The sequence below is a fragment of the Pelophylax lessonae genome (genome assembly GCF_965119305.1).
Source record: "Pelophylax lessonae genome assembly, chromosome: 4".
Classification (NCBI taxonomy): domain Eukaryota; kingdom Metazoa; phylum Chordata; class Amphibia; order Anura; family Ranidae; genus Pelophylax; species Pelophylax lessonae.
In genome coordinates, this window is record NC_138771.1 from 552,888,627 (window position 1) to 552,912,078 (window position 23,452).

The window sequence follows — 23,452 nt, forward strand, 5'->3', positions numbered from 1 at the left end:
TCTGGTGTGCCATGTCAGCTGCTGGTGTTGGTCCACTGTGTTTTATCAAGGGCAGGGTCAATGCAGCTAGCTATCAGGAGATTTTGGTGCACTTCATGCTTCCATCTGCTGAAAAGCTTTATGGAGATGAAGATTTCATTTTTCAGCACGACCCGGCACCTGCTCACAGTGCCAAAACCACTAGTAAATGGTTTACTGACCATGGTATTACTGTGCTCAATTAGCCTGCCAACTCTCCTGACCTGAACCCCATAGAGAATCTGTGGGATGTTGTGAAGAGAGAAAGTTGAGAGACGCAAGACCCAACACTCTGGATGAGCTCAAGGCCGCTATCGAAGCATCCTGGGCCTCCATAACACCTCAGCAGTGCCACAGGCTGATTGCCTCCATGCCACGCCGCATTGAAGCAGTCATTTCTGCAAAAGGATTCCCGACCAAGTATTGAGTGCATAACTGAACATAATTATTTGAAGGTTAACTTTTTTGTATTAAAAACACTTTTTCTTTTATTGGTCGGATGAAATATGCTAATTTTTTGAGATAGGAATTTTGGTTTTTCATGAGCTGTATGCCAAAATCATCAATATTAAAAACAATAAAAGGCTTGCACTACTTCAGTTGTGTGTAATGAATCTAAAATATATGAAAGTAATGTTTATCAGTACATTACAGAAAATAATGAACTTTATCACAATATGCTAATTTTTTGAGAGGGACCTGTATAGTGTGTTTGGGTGGCACCAGCAGGAGGCAGATCTGGCGAAGGTGGTGCCTGAGCGCGTCATCTGATGTCATATTGCAAGGGAGCCGAGCGGCCAGAGCCTCGTGTGTGGTACTGTCAGTGGTTTGGACTGGAGTGGACTGAACCGACCACCTGGCGTGGAGAGAGACTGTCACTGTGACTCAATGCTGCTGCACACTGCTGTCAGTGTCAATGTGAAAGCCAATTTCATGTGTACGTGTCTGCCAATTTTAATTTCTTGCCCTCCTGAGTCCTATCCCTGAGCTACTTACTTTGTATATTGAAAATAAAACAAGAAATATGGATTTTGCCTTAACATCTACCTTAAATCACATAGCTATTGCATATTGTACTTGTTTGTAGCCTAAATACAGAAATTTGCACTTAAAACTGCAATTTTGTAACTTTTGGAAATGCCAGTAAATTTTGGGTGTCATGTCAGTAAACTGCCATCCGGTAGGTTGGCAACACTGACAGATCAATATGGCAAAGCAGTTTCCCCACAGATGCCATATCACTCATCCACAGCATGAGGACTATTACATCATTTTCTCAATTTGCAAATGCAGAACATTGGTCAAGAAACACAGGTAATACTCATTGTTAAAGTAACCCTTCTATTTGCCAATGTTTAGAAAACGGTATACATTGTTGCAATGTATGAATATATTAAAAAGAAAAATACACAAATGCATAATCAGGATATAAACTCTTCTCCAGTCTGTATTGGATCCGAAGCAGAATCGCCGAAAATCTGCCTGCAATCCCGAATCATTGCAAACCGTCGGCCGCCCATGCGATTCCCGTGACTTGCAACGGAACCCCAAATGTGGCTCGATTGTCGCCCGACAAATCGCGGTAAAATCGGGCAAACAGTAACGCGGGATGCCTGTCGCCCCCCAAAAAAAAAGTACAAGAACTTCTTTTGGGCGACAGGCGTGCTGCTAATCTGTTTGTGCGATTTTACTGTGATTCGCCGGGCGACAATCGCTGCAAAATCATGTCAAGTTTGGGGTGCCATTGCAAGTCACGGGAATCGCACGGGCGTCCCGCAATTTGCAATGATTCGGGATTGCGGGCAAAATCGTGGTGATTCTGCCCACGATCCGAAACGCCTATATGTGAAGGGATCCTAAGACCCTTTTACTTTTACCTTGGAGCTGCTGTCTTGCCTCTTGCTTAGAAGCAGTAAAAAAAGAAGGTAAAAGTCGATAAAAAGGTTGTCAATCAAAGCCCACATGTCTAAGACACTAATGCCTTTTTTTTTTTTTTTTTATTACTGCCATTTGTCATACATCTACGCCAAGGGGGCATGGTCATAGATAGAGATGAGGGCTAAGCTTCTGAGGTTGTATAAAAAGTCAGAACTTGCAATTATCTCTCTATTTGTCTCTGGTAGAGAAAGTCATGGGAAATACAAAAGTTCTGACTAAACACAGGAACGTGAGAGGGGGGGGGGGGGTCTCCCAAAAGGTAACACCAGGTATCTGGTGACAATAGTGTACGAGGAGATATCCCCTCTAATACATTTTTTCCTACTTCCTACTGTGTCCCTGGGACAGGAAGGGAAGAGAGATCTCCTTAACAGGGCACAGACACCAAAAAAAGATTTGTTTAGAAATTACATACACTTCAGTTTACACGTTTGATGTATGCAGTCAGCATACATTCTTTTAGACAAAGTTGTCACAAGGGTTGTGCAAGAGAGCTACTAATAACATTTTCATTTTCTGACATAAAGCTCCTAAACTTGCACAGATATCAAAACATGGATATACCGCAAGTCCCGGTTCACACTTGTGCGATGCGGGAACGCTGCGAATATGCAGCGTGATCCCGCATCGCATCCGCACCCCTGGCAGTTCACACTGCCATATGCAGTACGCAGGGGGTGTCAAAAGTTAACGACAACCCCCAGTTGCAATCGCATATCGCAGTGCGATCTGCAAGTTCGTACAGAATTGGATCGCACTAGTGTGAACCACTATGCGATCCCATTCTGCTGCGAAAAAAAAAAAAAGTCGGGTGCGAGTTTAGTGTGGATGCGGTGCAAATTCAGCCATACAAACTGTATGGCTGAAATTTGCACCGCACGTGAGATCGCATGTTATTTGGGAGCAGTGCGCTCCGAATTACACGTGAATCGGGGCTAAAACTCAAATATAAGTATGTTTAACTGTAGTGTATAATCAAATAAGTTCCCCTATTTGGGCAGCTGCTGTTACAAAGATATTATATCCCTTTAACAAATACAGAAAAAACCTTTTACAGTGCTATCCTAAAACTGTGCACTTGAATATATAACCGAGAAAATATTTTAATAACATATTAATTCACCCATTTATTCCAGTGCATAGTTTTAGGATAGCACTGTGAGTTTTTTCTTTATGGATATATTTTACTTTCCTACACAGCTTATTGGTTTATGCAAGTCTTCAATACAACCAACATAATTACAGCGGTTAACTTCTATGTGATTAGAAGGAAGTCATCTGTGTGTAGGAAAAAAATTTCCCCGCTATGCCACCTTGGTTTCAGGTCCCGTTCATACCAGTGTGGGATGGTAACGCACAGTGGTGTGATTTGGTGCCATTCATTTTTCGTGGTGTTCTACCGAAAATGCTGCATGCACGATTTTTGGTCAGTTAAAATGTTTTAATGCAATGCAGGTTAACATGCAACATTTAACAGACCAAAGCAAACCTGACTGGCGTGAATGGGCTCTCAGTCATCATTTTCTGAAAGTTTTACAGACATCTGTAAATTTTGGTAAAATATTGTTTGCAAAGCCATTTTATAAATCAAACCTTATTTGGGGCACAGTGACTCATTAACGGGGAGGAAAAAAAATGCACTGCTAACATATTTTAGGGCACCCCATCTCCTGCTCCATTTTTATTTTTAGTTGCATCTGAAGGAAGAAAAGTTTTTATTGCTCGTAGCAACTACACTTTCCGGCATTTCCACCTCTGGGCGAATAAAAGCAAGAGTCAGCTTCAATACCGGAAGAAACAAATACAAATGTTCCTCTTGCAGTCACTTTCAAAACTACAAAGTAGGATGTGTTCAATTTAAATAGCTGCAGTAGCACACAGGCCACTTATGCCTCGTTTCCACTGAGTGGTACGGTACGGTTCGGAACGGTACACATTGCGTTTCCACTGCCAATAGTACCCTTTCATTATAGGCGTGGTGTAGCAGGAAAGCTGTGATATACGATTCTCTGTCAACCAATCAAAGTTCTGCAGAGTGTAGCTCCACCCTGTTGGTACAGTACTAATGTGCTTGGTACCCCAACTAAAGGGTACCAAAAAAGTGGTACGGTACGGTTCGGAATTAGGGTACCATTCATAATGGAAACGGCATAAATAGCGTACCGTACCGAACCGAACAGTACCAGAAAGCTCAGTGGAAACGAGCCATTAGACTGTTCATATTCCTTGTGTGTCTGATAAAGCCAGTTCCTTTTTATTTATTTACTAAATTAGTAAACTATGCCCTCTGCTGGGAGCCTAGCATACCAAACACACTCTACTTCATGTATCCAAGCTTTATGCATTTAATTGACAGACTATGTATTATGTAATGAGTCCTGGTTACCTGTTTGCCTTTCACCACGTCCTTGGAGACTGGTACTTTAATTTCTAAGTCACTGTAATCCTGGGACCATATGTAGTTTTTCCTCACCGCACCATTGTAACTGTCTGGGTCCATCTGGGAATCATCCTGGCTCCTGATTTGAAACACAATCATTAGAAAAAACAAACTAGCCCAATCAGATTCGAGCTATCATTTGTCAAGTTTAAAAGCAAAAATTAAATCAAGCAAATGAATGGTTACTATAGACAACGTAACCCATTTCTAAATTTTCTACTAGGAATCCTAGTTTTAGACTCTTTATTCTGTATGTATTCCGTAGGGCTCAGCTCCAGTGTATTTGAAGGCTATATTGATTACTCTCATTTACTGAACCTTCCTCATCACATTATACATTATGCTTGTGACTCAGTAGTATGACTCAACATTGCTGCAGCTCTTACACATGTTTGACTAAGGATATTTTTCAAAACCTAACATCTAAATTGTATTTAAAAAGGCACCTGCCAGCAGAACATTACTGCTGTCCAGATCCCAGCCAACACCCATTTTGGACCAGAAGGCTGAAGTCTAATGCCTCGTACACACGCAACGATTATCGGCCGACCGATCGGCCGTCTTTTGTCCAGTGTTGTTGTGTTGGTTGGAATGTGCTCTAGGCTGCACACGAATTTTCTCGGCCAACAAAAATCTACTTCAGAAGTGATGTCATGTGCTGGTTTACTTTCCGTGTGTTTTTTCTTCTCTGAGCATGCCCAGTCTTGCTCATCAGATTTTTGTCTGCCGAAATCTGTACTGACTGACGGAAAATCGGCCGTTCTGTTGACGGCCAACAAAAATTTTATAGCCTGCACACCAGATTTTATTCGGCCGAAAAGTAGGAGTCGGTTGTTGAAAGCATCATACTAACAAGCCGAAAATCGGCCGATCGGACGTTGGCTGAAAATTCCCGGCCAATAATCGATGCATGTGTACGAGGCATTAGAAGGCTGATGTTACATTGTTGCTAGCGGCAGAATTGCCAATCACCTCGCCAGCAGCAGAATTGCTAAAGTAAAACTCTGCTATACCTAAAAGACATTGCTCCCTCAGTGGCTGGAACACCGTATAATCCCAATTGCTAGTGTGCAATAGCAAAGGATCTTCCCTATGGAAAGAAACTGAATATACATCTACTGGATAAAGGTGGAGGTCAGGAATATTTCCCTGGTGTGGAGGATTCTGAGGTGGCAAGTGCCTCCTAATTCAAGTGGTGCTGCCTTGCTTAGCCAGGGGTGAGGGAGGCAGAGAACCTGCAGTGTTAAGTGCCCCCTGGGAATGGCAACAGAGGAGTGCCCTTAGTATTATCATGGGTTTGGAACCCCACTGTGAGAAGGAGCACTCGGCCAAAACACCACCTAATTTTTTCTGCACATCGCACCATAGCCTAGACCAGTGATGGCGAACCTTGGCACCCCAGATGTTTTGGAACTACACTTCCCATGATGCTCAACTACACTGCAGAGTGCATGAGCATCACGGGAAATGTAGTTCCAAAACATCTGGGGTGCCAAGATTCACCATCACTTGCCTAGACCTTTTGACTGAGACAGGGGCAGTTTTTATTACCAGGCCACAAGGCCTAGCCATTGTCTTGAACATTTTTTTTCCTGCTTATTTATTCTCTCCAGATGTTTTCTCACTGCAATTTATATTTGGTTTCCTTTACTCATGGATAGTGGGGTGTGGGTCTTTAAGTCTACCCTAAAGTCTAGCAGGAGGATATGTGGCCATTAGGTTCTTTTCTCCACTGCCTTGGGATGGACTCTCTTTGGGAGAGCCCCCACCTAGTACTTGATTGGTTTCTACTGTTCATGAGAAGTGGGGTCTGGGGTTCATGCATTTTGGCTAGGAAGACCAAAGTATGCCTTGCCCCCGCCTGCAGCCCTAGTGAAGGTTTTGTGTGTGTTCAAGTTTTTTGGGTCACTTTGGTGTTTTGTTTTTGCACACTGTGGGCCTCCCCCCCCAAAAAAAAAAAACACAGCAAAGGAGCTGCCAACTCCCTGGTCCTATCAGCAAAAGATCAACATTACCGGAGAAAAGGGAGTGGACTCTTAGCAATTCTGTCACTGTCGGTTTTCTGCCAGCAACAGAGTTACTAATGTGACATGACAATGACTGGAGACAGAAGCCTCCTTTGTATTATTATTTTTGTTCACTTTAGTTCAGAAAGTGCAGGAGCTCATGGAGGCATTAGGCCAAAATGCAATCAGCGGTAATGTCCTCATACGCGCATGTGGCATGATGAGGATTTCCACTTGCACTTTGGCATCTGTTGGTTTAGTGAAGTGTTGGTTAGTGATCACCTCCATTCATCTCTATCAATCAGACTGCCAACCAGCGGCCCTAAGATGCTACGAAAGGGTTTCAAAAGGTCACAACGTATCCCTGCACTTTCATAAATACCATAATAGGGACCCCTCTCACCTCAAGTTTTGGGGTATAGAGAGGGTAGACCCTGTATGGAGGGGGTCTAATAGAGTCAGGGAACTCTCCAAACGAGAGACATATTGGATATTTCTGACTGACTCTTTACATCCCAAAGGGTTAAATATTGACTTGGATATAACTGTTTTATCAGCAATTATTGATTTTGTATCTATTTATTCAATCTGGTTTTATATATATATATATATTTTTTTTTTTTTTCATATATTCATATGTGTATCTATATTTTATCTTGTTTGGATTGTGTTGCCATTTACGGTGTTTGTTATTTACCTAGACTCTCCGAATTCATTGGGGTCATAATTGATGCTTATCATTGATACTAGTTCACTTGCAATTAATTTATTTATTTATTGACAATTAGTAGATTAAATTATTTTTATTATAAAATTATTTTAATACATATTTAAATTTGTATCTGATACAAACGTATTTTCCTACATACAGGTATTGGATATATTTTATTTTTGATGTGCACATTATGTGCTTATGCATGGGTAATATACCTACATAATATACTTATGCATGATTTTCTGTTAAGCAGAGATGTGTACGGTTATGAGCTATATTGTGTATATATTGGTTTAATTGATTATCAATATTTTATATTTAGGAGATGCTGGCATGTGCTAATGCATAGCCTAAATTAATTTGGTTCGGATGTGCACAGGCTTTGTGTAGATAAGATATTCCTCTAATGACTTGAAACTTTGTTAGCCTTTCGTTTTTGCATGTATGTGCAATGATTGGCTTACTCGTTGATGGAAGAGGCTGCATATAGGCTAACGGATTCCTCCGGGTAGTAAGGGGCGGAAGTATTGGCTGTTCTTCGTTCTCTTAATTGCAGAGCGTGATCAGCTGCGCCTGCGCCCGGGGAGGTACAAGATAGGATGACCGTGCGCACTCACGCCCTCAGTTGAAGTCTGTGATGACGAAACGCGTCAGAGCGTGAGTATGCGGTCGCCATAGCAACGCAAGACGCCACGTTGCCAGTTCCGGCTTGCTAGGTACCGGGCGGTCGGCGCGTGATGACAGCGGTGGATGTGCATTTTTCTTCTATGCATTTGCAACGCCTGAATTTCTTAGCTTGTGAGTAGCATTTTAATGGGAGCGGGGATCTTGATGTATATTTACAATAAAGTGTACGGAATTACACTATGTGTCCCCGTTATATGCTTTCACTTGCTTGATGTTTTGGGCATGAGCTGATTGCCTTTAGAGAGACAGAGTCCTTTTGGTGAGCCAAGCCGCAGCTGCACACTGATCCATAGGTGGAGATTCCATCTGGCGTATACAGGCTTTTAATGATCGTCTGTTTGGCGAGTGTCCATTTTGAGGGGGTGTCACGTCTGGATGGTGGAGTTGCACTGATTTACAGATAGCTGCACATCTATCTCACCAATTTTTGATCTCTACACCTGGAATTGGACTATTTGCATCTAATATTGGGTCGTGTGCTTGCTTATTTCCATTTGTTTGCATGCTGTTCTCTGTGGACTCTATGAATTATCTACTATACCACATATTTATGTTGTATTGATTACTGATAATTTTATGATTATTGGTCTTGTGTTAGCACTGCTAGTGTTACAGGTTTGATCTATTTATTAGTGATTCTGTCACACCTTTATATATACATAAGTTATACCAACAATATACATGTGTAGATAAAAATATTATAATTCATATATGTACATATCCAGTACCCAATATATCAATAGGTAAACCATAAATGGTGATATTATATGTAATACAGACGTTCAGACTATCCCAGTGGCCCAGGTCTGGCAACACCGCATGCTGCTTGTATTTTAATTTGATGTAAGTACATTGGACTGGCTAGTCCCGTCCTTTTCTATTTAACTTGCTCTTTGATGGTTGAGTCACTATACAAGCTTATATCAGTACTTATATGTATTTATAGAAGTGGTTATTTTATCATGAAACAAGTAGAGTTTTTCAAGATGCAGCTATGTTTTTATATCATATTTACAGTTTTTATTTATTTTCATCTTTAACTACTGTATTTCATATAATATCACCATTTATGGTTTACCCATTGATATATTGGATACTGGAGTGTACTGCAGAGGTATTGTAAGTGTTATATATATGAAGTGTCCCTTATCCATGTACATATATAAATTAAAATATTTTTTCTACACATGTATATTGTTGGTATAACTTATGTAATTATGTAATAAACATGTTGTAACCTATTTTGATTCATTTATTGTCAATTGCCTCATGCAAAGTCCCAATATCCCCTTTATGTACATTTAGGGACCCAATTATTTCTATTTTTATGTACACATGTATGTAGTTGTCATTATGCAACTACGTAATAAACATGGTACTATATTTTTATATATGGTTCCATTGTATTTACTCCTTTGTTACCTGTCCCATGTCAAGTTTATACTTTCCCCTTCATTGTACAAAACATTTGAAGCATTTAAACACAACCCTTATAAAACCCCTCCACAGCATAATACTATATCAAAAACCACCCAGAAGTTAACATTTGTTTTACTACCCCCCAGATTCAAAATATAGCTTTACCATGCAAAGATATGGTGATCACAAAATAGGACAATTTTGTAAAGGAAAAGTTTTTATTTTTACACTGTCCTTTTGAATTTTTTTTGATCACTTGTATTTTTGTCACGAGGTATGTAAACATCCCTTTGACAGTAATAGGCAGTAGCAGGTACTCTTGATGGAGGCATCTGGGGTATATAAGACCCCAAACCCCTCCTCTGCACTTAAAAGCATTCAAAACGCCAAGATACCCGTATGAGCGCACTTGTTAGTTCTTAGGGGTCTGCTATAAAACTGTGTAAGAGAAGAATTGATTCCATCCTACACATATATTTCTTACAGATGATATCTTGCGTCATGAATAAGCGGTACGACTCTATATATAGAGTGTTTATTTATATTGCCTCTTTATTTTGATCAGTGTGGCATCATCTGTCTTGAATGTAATATCACTAAGGGATTTTTCCTGCTCTTCCTCTCAATCACTACTTGGAACAGAGGGACCATGATACCTTTTACCTTTCCAATATAGTCACTCTGTATCTGTCTAGCATTGCACAACTGCACTGCCTTATCAACACAGTAAATCTCTCTCTGCAAATTGCTAACCGCTAGCCTTTCCATGCACCTACACTGGGTAACACCTACTCTGCACCAGAGCTCTGTAGTGGCCAGAATTAAAACATTTCTCTCCATGTCAACATATAGTGTCCTAAAAAAATCTCTTTCCTTGTACAATTATATCCCACCTTTGCATAAAAGCTAATTTTTATTCATATTCGAATCCGAAACGTGAAATTACACTCAGTTTCTATCAATGGGCCTGTTTTTTTTATACTGTTTAACCCCTTGCGACTGTACACATACAGTAATTGCAGCCTCACTGAAGTGGGTCTTCTTCCGTGAAGCCGCATATATGCGTACGTGTTTGTGTGTGCTTTCAGCACAGGCACTGAGAGCCCCGGGTCCCGTAAGAACAATCGGAAACCAGGAAGCCCGGGTTCCAATCACCTGATCACTAGGATAGCCTCTGATTGGCTGTCACAGTAATCACTCACTGTAAAGCCTGACTCATGTAAGGCTGGGCTCACACATGTCTGCTGCAAATTGTACGTTCATTTTCACTGTGAATAAAAAAAGCATTTGTTGAGCGGTTCAGGTGCGATTCTGATGCAAATTTGCAAGGCTCAGGACTGGATTTTTGTCACAGCTGCGGTTTCAGTGCTGGCCAATGCATAGTAGATAAAGGGTGTCAACTCCTGCAGTAAGAGAGAAATCTGCTTGAATCCTGAACACAACTGAACATGATTGTGCGATTCAGAAGCGTTCCCATAGAACTCAATTAACCTGGAATTCGCACCTGAACCACACCGTCTTGCTCAGAACTCAATGTTATTTTATATGTCATACGAATCTGATGGGGTTCAAAACACATTCAATTTACATATATGTGAACTGAGCCTTAGGGTCAAAGTCAGAGTCAATGGTCTGGGTCAAAGGTCACCGTCAGTATATTTTGGGTAGGATTATCCAAAATATTTTGGTTAGGATTAGAATTTGAAGTTAGAATTTTAATTAGGATAAAAAATAAAAATAAAAAGCAGCACTATTGATTCTGGGCCGGAATACAGGTACAAACAACAAAAAACACACATATGTGGTATCACTGAGATCAACAGGAGCAGGAGAATTTATTTTGGGTTGTTCTTTGCTGTTAGGTTATTATAGTAGCAAAATAAAAAAAAAAAAAAAATACAGCTAAATTTAATAATTTTTTTTTTTTTTACTATGTTGGTCTGGCTTTCCTTTGGTAATAGAAATACAGTGGGTATGGAAAGTATTCAGACCCCCTTAAATTTTTCACTCTTTGTTATATTGCAGCCATTTGCTAAAATCATTTAAGTTCCTTCTTCTTCCTCATGAATGTACACATAGCACCCCATACTGACAGAAAAACACAGAATTGTTGACATTGTTGCAGATTTATTAAAAAAGAAAAACTGAAATATCACATGGTCCTAAGTATTCAGACCCTTTGCTCAGTATTTAGTAGAAGCCCCCTTTTGATCTAATACAGCCAGGAGTCTTTTTGGGAAAGATGCAACAAGTCTTTCACACCTGGATTTGGGGATCCTCTGCCATTCCTCCTTGCAGATCCTCTCCAGTTCTGTCAGGTTGGATGGTAAACGTTGGTGGACAGCCATTTTTAGGTCTCTCCAGAGATGCTCAATTGGGTTTAAGTCAGGGCTCTGGCTGGGCCATTCAAGAACAGTCACGGAGTTGTTGTGAAGCCACTCCTTCGTTATTTTAGCTGTGTGCTTAGGATCATTGTCTTGTTGGAAGGTAAACCTTCGGCCCAGTCTGAGGTCCAGAGCACTCTGGAGAAGGTTTTTGTCCAGGATATGCCTGTACTTGGCCGCATTCATCTTTCCCTCGATTGCAACCAGTCGTCCTGTCCCTTCAGCTGAAAAACACCCCCACAGCATGATGCTGCCAGCACCACCACTGTTGGGACTGTATTGGACAGGTGATGAGCAGTGCCTAGTTTTCTCCACACATACCGCTTAGAATTAAGGCCAAAAAGTTCTATTTTGGTCTCATCAGACCAGAGAATCTTATTTCTCACCATCTTGGAGTCCTTCAGGTGTTTTTTTAGCAAACTCCATGCAGGCTTTCATGTGTCTTACACTGAGGAGAGGCTTCCGTCGGGCCACTCTGCCATAAAGCCCCGACTGGTGGAGGGCTGCAGTGATGGTTGACTTTCTACAACTTTCTCCCATCTCCTGACTGCATCTCTGGAGCTCAGCCACAGTGATCTTTGGGTTCTTCTTTACCTCTCTCACCAAGGCTCTTCTCCCCCGATAGCTCAGTTTGGCCGGACGGCCAGCTCTAGGAAGGGTTCTGGTCGTCCCAAACGTCTTCCATTTGAGGATTATGGAGGCCACTGTGCTCTTAGTAACCTTAAGTGCAGCAGAAATCTTTTTGTAACCTTGGCCAGATCTGTGCCTTGCCACAATTCTGTCTCTGAGCTCTTCAGGCAGTTCCTTTGACCTCATGATTCTCATTTGCTCTGACATGCATTGTGATCTGGAAGGTCTTGTATAGACAGATGTGTGGCTTTCCTAATCAAGTCCAATCAGTATAATCAAACACAGCTGGACTCAAATGAAGGTGTAGAACCATCTCAAGGATGATCAGAAGAAATGGAAAGCACCTGAGTTAAATATATGAGTGTCACAGCAAAGGGTCTGAATACTTAGGACCGTGTGATATTTCAGTTTTTCTTTTTTAATAAATCTGCAACAATGTCAACAATTCTGTGTTTTTCTGTCAGTATGGGGTGCTATGTGTACATTCATGAGGAAGAAGAATGAACCTAAATGATTTTAGCAAATGGCTGCAATATAACAAAGAGTGAAAAATTTAAGGGGGTCTGAATACTTTCCGTACCCACTGTAGGAGATATCTATTACCATTTACCACCAAACGAAAGCCCAATTTGTCCTGAAAAAAACACGGTATAATTCACCTAGGTATACAAAGTAGTTTTGATGATGTGTACAGTTTTACAAACACGTCAAAGTAGCAAAATTGTGTTCAGGCGTTTTACCCTCTGTCATGAAGGGGTTCAGGAAGTCAATGTGCGCTCAAATATCTCTATATTTTTTAAACCTGTAAAATCAGCAGTGACAAAAAAGAATGAGTGCTTATTTTATATAGCTAAAGCTTTGTATTTCGTGAAAATACAGTTGCTGAATGAATAGAGTCTGTAGTGGCAAACATTTGCAAAATGATTTCCCTGGCGAGTTCATTTAAAGCATAAATGCACTTTCATGCAAAAAAAAAAACACTGCATTCGGTCACGTCCCCCCCTAATAAAAAAAAAATAATAATAATAAAAAATAAATAAATAATAATAATAATGCTCTCACTTCTGCATCATAATTAATAAAAAAATATTGACACATTAGACTTCCACCTGAAATGTGAAATAGATGCTACACTTGACTGGGTAATGTCTAGCTTTGTGTCTCTAAATGGATTTTAAAAAATGACAGCTAATCTGATTGGTTGCTATGGAGAAAGCTTTAAATTTTACTTTCTTCCAATTTCCATATATAAAATACCTCTTGTAGACAAACAAACAAAGGTCATAGTAAAGAATACTTCATCTGTGTCTAATTTATTGATCAATTTACCTGGATGCAGAAGCTGAGCTGTCCATACTGCTGGTGCTGGCCTCCGCCTCTGCAGATTTTTCTGGTGAATCAGAATTTTCTGGCTGATCCTCTGACTTCTCCTGCTCCCCAGGTGACTCATCTGCCGGTGTCTCCAATACAATTTCTTCTGTTGCCATAGGTGCCTCGCCAATCTCAGCCAACTTCTCGTCCTGCTTCTTCATTTTCTCCTCCAAGTCCCGCACCCTCTGCTCATGGTCCTTCAAGGCCAGTTGCTCGTAGTTTTTGAATGTCTGAGAGAGGACAAGTGTGATTCACCTCCAGCACGGTCTACACGGTACTGCACACTGTAAAAGCCAAATACTCACCTGCAGCACCATGTTCTGGGCAACACCCGGGGGGAAACCCATCCGCTCTTGAGGGCTCAGTAACAGCCGGTAAAAGTCTGTCTTGCGGTACAGGAACCCAAAGTAAACATTTAAAAACTCCTGGATGTTCCCCACATGCTGCAGGATACCCAGCAAAGCATGGTCATAACGGTCTGACATCTCCAACTCCATGACAGCACCCTGCAGATAGAATGTAACGGGGTGGGGTTACATTGCAGTGTTTCTCAGCAGACATATTGTCATTTATTTTAAAAAGGAAAATGTGAGATCTCATATTTATCCAGCACTTAAGAACTCTCGTCTTTTGTAGGAACAAACGAACGCACGCATATGCAAGTCATGCCCGCATATGTAAACGGTGTTCAAATCACACATGTGAGAGGTATTGCTGCGATTGTTAGAATGAGAACAATAATTCTAGTGCTAGACCTCCTCTGTAGCTCTAAACAGGTAACCTGTAAAACATTTTTACACCATCTCCTATGGAGATTTTTAAGTACCGTAGTTTGTCGCAATTGCAGGAGCGTGAGCAATTTTAAAGTATGAGATGTTAAATATCTATTTACTTGGCGTAACATTATCATTCACATTATACAAAAAAATTGGGGTAACTTTTGTGTTTTGTTTTAATTCATTGAAGTGTATTTTTCCAAAAAAAAAAACCTGAAAGACCACTGCGCAAATACAGTGTGACATAAAACATTGCAACGATAGCCATTTTATATTGTAGGTACTCTGCTAAAAAAAAAAAAAAAAAATATATACATATATATATATATATATATATATATATATATATATATATATATATATATATATATATATAAAACAAAAAGTTACAGAAAAGGCCTGGTCAGCAAGTGGATATGCTGGTATATATTTGTGAGTACCAGTGTATACCTACACAGAGCTATTCATATCTATGGGCAGGTGGACGCAGCACACGGGCCTCCCATATGCAAAAAAAGGCCAGAATGTTACATTAAACACTAAGGCCCCTTTCACACTTGTGTAACTTGTCATGCAACTTTGGACATCAGAGTTGCACGACATGTCGTTCCCCATGTTTTCCAATAATAACCATTCATATATGCGCAACTTAAAGTTGCAGCAACTTCAAAGTAGTTCACGCACTACTTTGGTCTGACTTTCATGCAACTTCAGGGCCATAGACTTCCATGTTAACCCTCAGAAGTTGCATGAAAGTCATACCAAATTGTTATACTATGCAACTTGTGTGCAACAGTTGTCCATTAAAACTGGTCAAAGCCAAAGTCGTATCCATGTTGCACCCATCCAAAGTTGCGTCAAAGATGCATCAAAGTTGCACCAAAGTCGGTGCAACTTTGGAGTCGTACAAGTGTGAAAGGAGCCTAAATGTGGCCATGTTTATGAGCCAGAGAAAAAAAAAAGAAGTTTTTGAGGGATTTGGTATGCTGCTTTGCTCTTGCAGAGCAAAGCAACAGGTTGACGTCCACTCTGGCCCCTGTCTGTAGGTACTTCTACTAAGCTTCTTAATGCTTTTTCTACACTCCTTCACATGGAAAAATAAAAAGTTACAAACCTAATGTATAAAGGAGCATGCGATACATTCTCCATCCTCCCACACCACCGTGCCAGCACTGTTTAGAGACTGGCCCCATAGGTAGGGAGTCCTCGGACCATTAGTGCCAGCCTGCCAGGTGACATTGGTGCAATGTGGGAACCCTGCGAATCCAACGCAGGTTCCAGCATTGCACCCGACTCGCAGGCAGTTCACACACTGCCATATGCGAACTGCTGGGAGTATCAATACAAAGTTAACAACACCAGATCGGTTCACATATCGCAGTGCGAATGGTCAGTCCGGGCATGAATCGGATCGCATAGATGTGCACACCCATGCGATCCAATTCTGGTGCGGACCCAAAAAAAGGGTCCTGCGCGACTTTGGTCCAAATGCAATGCAAATTCAGCCATGCAATCTGTATGGCTGAATTTGCATTGCACAGACATCGATTTTTTTATAGCATTGAAGTGCGAATCACATACGTGTGTACCGGCACTTACTGCTTTTTTTATGAATTTGGTACTTGCCTGCCTATGTATGGCTTCACATACTTTACAGTCATTGACCAGGAGGAAACATTCTGTAAACAAGTATCAGAATTCCTGAACTAATCACCTAGTAAAAACAAGCAAGGGGTACTTTATGGCTGGGTTCACACAGTAGCGCTGTGTGTGCTTCAATGCCATTCATTCTTAATGGCACAATAACAAACGTTTCCAATGGATGTACGCCACAGCACACTAGAACATATAATCATGCACTAATGTGCATTGCGTTACAAAAAAAAAAAACTTGCCAATGCGTCATCAAAGGCAACTGCAAGAACCTGAAGACATTCAGCTCCCAATGATGTAAGAAGGAAGGATGGCAGCACAGGACATGGCCAGCAGAGTATCGCGCAAGGACAATGCTGGCATAAATGAATAAAAGTCAGTAGCTACAAATACTGTAGCTGCGGACTTTTAATAAAAAGGACACTTACCTGTTCAGGGATCCAGTGTTGTCTTCGCCCAGGTCGGTTCTTTGCCGGCGCTCGGGTCCCCGGCGCTGCCATGCCAACTGTGGAACGCCAGTTAGGACTCCTTGCAGCCTCACAGCAGGCTTCCCACTGCGCAGTGTGCATGGTCTCGCAGCCTTCTAGGGCCGGTGCGATTGGGGGGCGAGGGAAGGGGGCCAAACTTCTGCTCAGATCGCCTAGTCAATCTGGGCAGAGGCAGGAGCGGGTACCTGTCAAAACCAAATACCCATAAAGTAGCACGATTTCAAAGGCGCCCTGATGGGACCAGGGTTAAAGGCAACCTTTTTTTTAAATTTTTAGATAGAGTGGAGGGATTAGAACAGGTTTTGTCCCCATTAGGGAGATTCCCCCTATTTGTCCTGTTTACCAGTATCATTGAAGGTAAAAGAAAATACCAAATTTAGGGTTGATGCCAGAACAGTAATAAAAGGGAAATCTTCCAATGGGGACACTGGTTCCAGTGACAATCTAGGATTAGCTCACTGTGGAGGGATTTCTTCTCGCTTCCTGTCTTGACCATAAAACATTTTACATGCGTTTTCCCTCCTGGTTACCTGAGCAAAATAGACACGTGCCTCAAAAAAAATAAAATAAATGTGCGGTGCGTTTTTGGTACGCTTCTATTCACTATAATGGAAGGTGTGTTTTTCAAGCAAGGCACTGAACATGCTACAAGTAGAACTTTTCAAAAGTGCAGCACACTTTAAAAAAATATTAAATATGCAGCCCTCCAATTTGAACAGTTAGATAGGATTAGGAGCTCATTTACACCACAATCTGTTAAAGTGGAAGTAAACCCTGTTTTTGAACTTGTACCTACTGGTAAGCCTATAAGGCGGCTTACCTGTAGGTACAGTGAATATCTCTTAAACCTGCATAGTTTAGGAGATATTCCCATTGCATGCAGCCGGTGACGTCACAGACGCATGCGATCTGAAGGGACAACATACCTGTGCTGTCCCTTCAGAGCTTCAGGCCGCAGTCCGTGACTCCTGCGTGCATGCGTGGGGGTGATGCCATTGCGGCAAGGCCAATCAGAAGGCCACAGGACGCGTACCCGGAAGGAAGACCGGGTGAAGATGGAAGCCTTGTGACAGCGGTGACAGTTTGCTGCTGGAGGGCCTTATTCTAAGATAAGCATTTCATAATGTGCTAGTATGCGATGCATACTAGCACATTATGCCTTTACCTTGTAGGTTAAAAATTCGGAGTTATTACCCGATACCTCCCTTTCCAGGAATCCTGCAGGACGGTCACATGAGAGATAGGCTCCTCCTCCTGCAGGAAACACAAGCACAGATTTAAAATGGCCACCCACCAGCAAAGGATAATAGCCTGATATATCTAGTTAACAATTTCCTATTACTGTAGTAAGGGTGGGGGGTCCACCGTCCTGGAGGATTCCTGGAGAGGGAATTATCAGGTAATAACTCCCAAGTCGTCCTCCAGGACGGTCACATGAGACCCCATCGATGCATACCTAGGGTGGGACTACCTCTTACAAGATCTCACGACCAAAGGTCAGATTTTGGGCAGAGACCAGAACAATCCTGTAGTGTCTCATGAAAGTGGAGTCACTGGACCAGGTGACTGCTGGGCAAATTTGCTCAAATGGATGCCCCAGCCTTTTCCACCCAGTAAGTAGCTACAGAGCGAGTGGAGTGAGCCTTCACATCTGGATGACTGGTCTGGATTTGGGTCGAGTAGGCTGTATCTTTCGCCATCTTGATCAATCAAGCTATAGAACTTTTAGATGCCGATTTTCCCCTGTGAGTGCCTATGCACAATATGAAGAGGTTGGACGCCTCCCTGAAGGGTTTAGTGACCTCCAAATAACGTAGGGCGCATCTCCTGACATCCAGTGTAGCAAAAAACTTCTTCTCCCTGGTTATAAGGACTCCTGTGATCGATGAAATGCTGATGAGCCAGCTTATCTGGAAAGATCGCGAGGAAAGGTTATTTTTTTGCAGCTCACTTACACACCTGACCAATGTGATGGCAACCAGTAATGCTACATTTAGGGTGAGGGGATCTAAGGGATGCTTCCGCGAGAGGTTCAAAAGGGTCTACAGTGAGGGCCTTGAGCACCAATGAGAGGTCCCAGGGGGCTTCCCTCAGGCACTTGCTAGGATGGGTTCTCTCGATGGATTTGAAAAGTCTTTTGACTAACGGATTACTGTTGATCGGCATGTCAAGGAATACTGATAGCGCTGCCGCCTGAACCTTGAGGGTACTCACAGCTAGCCAGGCTTCTGCACCCTTCAGGAGGAAGTCTAGAATGGTACTTGTGCTCTGCAGAATTCTATTTTTGGACCGCATTTTTTTTTTTTAAGTATATCTCTTCTGTCCACACTTTGCCATTAATCTTTCAGGTTACTTGCTTCCTACTATGTAGTAGGGTATCTACCACCTTGGTTGCGAGTCCGGTATCTAGCAGCGTGCTCAATACAGGATCCATGCTGAAAGTTTCAAGGTTTGGATTTGTTGGTGATAAGCTCCTGATTGTGATATAGATCGTTCTGGCTCGGTGGGACCCAAGGGTCCTCTTCCGCCATCTTTTTCAGAGGCGTGAACCATGCCCTTTTTGGCCAGTAAGGCGCTAGAAGAATCACACTTATCTCCACAATTGTCTTTGGAATTGGTGGAAATTCGTAGGCGAGGTTGTATCGCTAAGGAAATCCCAAGGAGCCTATCCCTAAAGAATCCTTTTCTCGTTTTAGAGACAATTTGCTACTTTCTTGTTGCTCGTTGTGGCGAACAGGTCCACTTTTGGGAAAACCCATCTTAGAGTGAGTTCTGAGAAGATTGAGGTTCAGCTCCCATTCTGTTGCATCCAGCTGTCTGTGACTTAGAAGAGCTGCCAGAAAGTTGACCATCCCCTTTATGTGGACTGCTGAAAGGGAGAGCAGATGAGTTTCTGCCCAAGATAGTAGGCCGTGAGCCCCCCCTCATGAGAGGTTTTGAATGCATGCCCCCTTGGTGGTTGATGTACACCACCGTCGTGACATTGTCCAATAGCACCTGGATGTGTCTGTCGTAGTTTCTTTCTGGAAAGCGTGCAGGGATTCCCATACTGCCACGAGCTCCCTTAAATTGGAGGAAACTTCTGGCCCAGTATAGTTCCAGGCTCCCTGTCTTACCTGGTGGCCTATGTGGGCTCTCTAACCTTGGGCACTTGCGTCCATGGTGACTTTGACCTGGATAGGCGGAAACCAGAGCCTTCCCTTTGTCAGCGAGTCCTTTTTTAGCCACCAAGCTAAGAACTTTCTGATAAGAGGGATGGAGATCTCCTTCTCCAGCAAGGTTGTCTTGCCAACCCAATGGCTTATGAGATGCACTGTAGTGCTCTCATGCCAAGTTGGCCCCATTGAATTGCTGGAATGGAAGCCGACATGAGGCCTAGGAGGACCATTATGTTCCTTCTTGTCGCTCTGGTTGCGGTGATCAGCTGTTTTGACACATTGATCAGTTTTATTATTTTGTCCTGCGGCAAGAAGATCCTTTGGGCTACTGAATCGATAGTGTAACCCAGAAATACCACTGTCTTGGATGGGATTCTGTTTGATTTTTTTGTATGTTGATTTTCCAGCCTAATGAGGTAAGGAAAGTTTTGGTGGTTTGAAGGTTTGCCAACACTTCTGCTTTTGTCTGACTATAGATTAGAAAGTTGTCCAGATATGGTGCTATCTGGACTCCTTTAAATCTGAGCTCCTGCATGACTTCCGTCACGATTTTTGTGAATATGCGAGGAGCTGACAAGATTCCAAAAGAAAGAGCCTGGTACTGGAAGAGACTGGTTTGCCTTTTCACTCAGATAGCAAACCTCAGAAATCTCAGATGGCTGGGATGGATCAGGACATGGAGGTAAGCGTCCTTCAGGTCGAGGGTTACCAGCAAGGCCGCCTCTTGAAGTAAGGATCTCACTGTGAAGATGGTTTCCATCTTGAACTTCCTATATTGGATCGATCGGTTGAGGCCCTTCAGGTTTAGGATTAGGCAATGTTTGGGTTTTGTCCTGAGCAAAACTTGGGAGTAGAAACCCGACACTTGCCAAGAAGGATGTAGTTCTATGATCACTCTTTCTTCTAGCAGCTCCGTGACAGCTACCTCCACGGCTTTCCTTAGGTGTAGTGAATCTGGGAGAGATGTGACACGGAAGCTGGTTGGTGGCTTTGTCATGAATTCTATCCTGTATCCTTCCTTGATTATTTGCAGGATGAAAGGGTTTGCACAGAAACTTTGCCATTGATGGAAAAAAATGCTGTAATCTTCCTCCCACCGGTAGGCTGGTGTCATTGGGGTTCATTACTGTGGGGCCCGGAATTGGGGGAAGAGGATGTTCGACTTCCCCTTGTTTTTGTTAAAGACCAATCTTCATTGATGATTTGTCTTTTCCCCTTTGGATTGAGCTTCTCCTCTAGGGTGAAAACTTTTTCGGCTTCCCTTTTCTTTAGGACGGGAATCCTTAGGACAGGTCAGCTGACCTGGCCAACACTTTGTCGAGCTCCGGACCGAACAGTAAGCTACAGTCAAAGGGACATAACTTATTCTTTGACGCGTAGTCCCTGTCCAAGGTCTTCAGCCAGAGGGCTCTTCTTGCCGCGTTAATTGGGCCTGTGGTGCGAGCTGAAACCCTAACAACTTCTGCAGAGGCGTCAGCCATATACTCCACTCCCTTTTCTATCAAGAGTAAGAAATCCAGTGCTTCCTCCATGCCAGGGACTTTTTTTTAGATGATCACGGAGTTGTTCAAGCCAGAATGCCACATTCCTGGCTACACAAGTATTGGCCATGTTAGGCTGAAATCCTGCCGCCCCTGCCTCGTAAGCCCTCCTATATAACCAGTCACAAACGGAATCGGTGGTCTGAACTTTCTGCAGATCCTCTATTATGTAGATAGTTAAGGAGTTCCTCCATTTCTTCTGCTGGGAACAGGTGTTTAGGTATCTTTTGGGGCTCTGCCCGGTCTGGTTCACCATCGGAATCAGAGCTATCTTGAAAGAGGAGCTCCCCTAGCTCTTCAGAGTCAGAGGAGGTCAACTGTGGTTGAGGGGCAGCTGGAGATCTCCGAGTCTTCTCTCGAAGTGCACTCCTTAGGTTAGCGGATGATGTTGATGGTTGATACGCACTCTTGATTTCGCTAATGGATACCTGAAGGGATTTTAGAGTGGATGTAATTTCCTTCTTGAAATCTAGGAAATCTTTTGTCAATAACTTAGTCTCCTCGATAATCTTTTTTAAGCATCTTTGGCACAACAGCTTGTCGGTATCCGGGCGGGATCTTTACGCCACAAGTGCGGCAGTATTCCTTTTTTGTTTTGTCTACCGCCTCTGCAGCTTCCTGTGTTTTGGACTGAGAGCAAGAAACAAAAACAGACAGAGGGGAGGATCTATCAGACTTAAGACATGCATGGAAGGCCCCCCCCCCGAAGCAGCTGCCCACCAAAGGCAGCACTTCACCCACATCATTCCTTACACTTACCACTGCAAGTCTGGGGCCTTGTTCTGCAGCCTCTGGTAGGGGGGCTAAGTCCTCCACCATAAGGATCCTGGAGAGAAGGGAGCACGCCAGCCCCTCCTGAAAAGCGCCGCCGCCATTCTGGGGACGGCCTATATAAACAATAGAAGGTGGAAGTAGAGATGGAGGGATGGGACCCAATCCGCCCCTCACTCAGCCACCAGCAAACCCCTGCAAGGGAAGCTTCCCCAATGCTGTCCATGGCTTCTTCCCTTACTCAAGATGGCCGCAGAATTACATCCGGTAGTGGCGCCATCTTGAAAACAATTCCACTGTGCTGATTGGAAGGCAACATGCTGGCATGCTGCACAAGAGAAACCCAGCTCCCTGGAGCCCCTCATGCGAGCCCGAGTAGGATGTGTGGCGGACAGCCTAACACAGGACCTTCCGGCTTGCTGGTAAGTGCCTCTGGGCTCTTCACACTTCCACACTTGGTCTGAAGTAGGGGTGAGTGGAAAAAAACATTGAGGGGTAGCCAAGCACCACTTTCGCCTAGCACTACTACTACACCTCCTGGTGCAGGAATGGCAAGGAGGAATCCAAAGAAGAGAGGGGGAGCCCTGTGGAAACCACAGAGCTCTCCCCTGGGTATCCTCCATCACTCCCCCAAGGGAGCCTGGAACTGGCTGCCTCACCAGTTGGATACAGGCAGAGGGAGGGAGGTATCAAGGGACGCCTGCAAGGGACAAGGTAAAAAAATAACAAACGGGGGATGAATGTCATCTTCAGAGCTCATGCTTGCAGGATAGGAAATACAAAAACTGAGGGGCAGCCGGTGGATGGCCTTTTTAAACCGATCTGTGCTTGTGTTTCCTGCAGGAGGAGGAGCCTATCTCTCATGTGACCGTCCTGGAGGATGGGAAAAATAAATAAATAAATAAAAAGATAGAATAGGTTGCGCTTTACTACTGCTTTAAAGTGGACTCTTTTTCATGCACTTTTGACGCGCTGGGAAGGTGCGTTTTAGAGCGACACAAGTGCACAGGTGTGAACAGGGCCTAATGCCTGGTACACACAATGAGAATATCAGACCTATGTTTGTTCGTTTTTTTTTTTTTGCATGCTAGTCTATGGAAAATGAAGAGTTTACTAAACTTAGGAAAATTCTCGTACGACTGAATATACAACTTTGGAAGTGATGTACAGTCAGGTCCATAAATATTGGGACATCGACACAATTCTAATCTTTTTGGCTCTATACACCACCACAATGGATTTGAAATTAAACAAATAAGATGTGCTTTAACTACAGACTTTCAGCTTTAATTTGAGGGTATTTACATCCAAATCAGGTGAAAGGTGTAGGAATTACAACAGTTTGTATATGTGCCTCCCACTTTTTAGGGAACAAAAGTAATGGGACAATTGGCTGCTCAGCTGTTCCATGGCCAGGTGTGTGTTATTCCCTCATTATCCCATTTACAAGGAGCAGA

At 42.8% G+C, this 23,452-nt stretch overlaps 1 protein-coding gene across 1 annotated transcript in view; it reads right to left on the reverse strand.

The window, feature by feature from the left end:
• The window catches only part of NUDCD3 (NudC domain containing 3), a 44,724-nt gene that overhangs the window by 16,237 nt on the left and 5,035 nt on the right, over positions 1–23,452 (reverse strand). Inside the window, exons 2-4 of the mRNA XM_082254899.1 lie at positions 13,914–14,114; positions 13,567–13,838; positions 4,343–4,475 (exon numbers count right to left, since the gene is read on the reverse strand). Coding sequence (XP_082111025.1) covers positions 4,343–4,475; positions 13,567–13,838; positions 13,914–14,105 — 597 coding nt within the window. The 5' untranslated portion in view covers positions 14,106–14,114. The remainder of the gene's footprint in view (positions 1–4,342; positions 4,476–13,566; positions 13,839–13,913; positions 14,115–23,452) is intronic.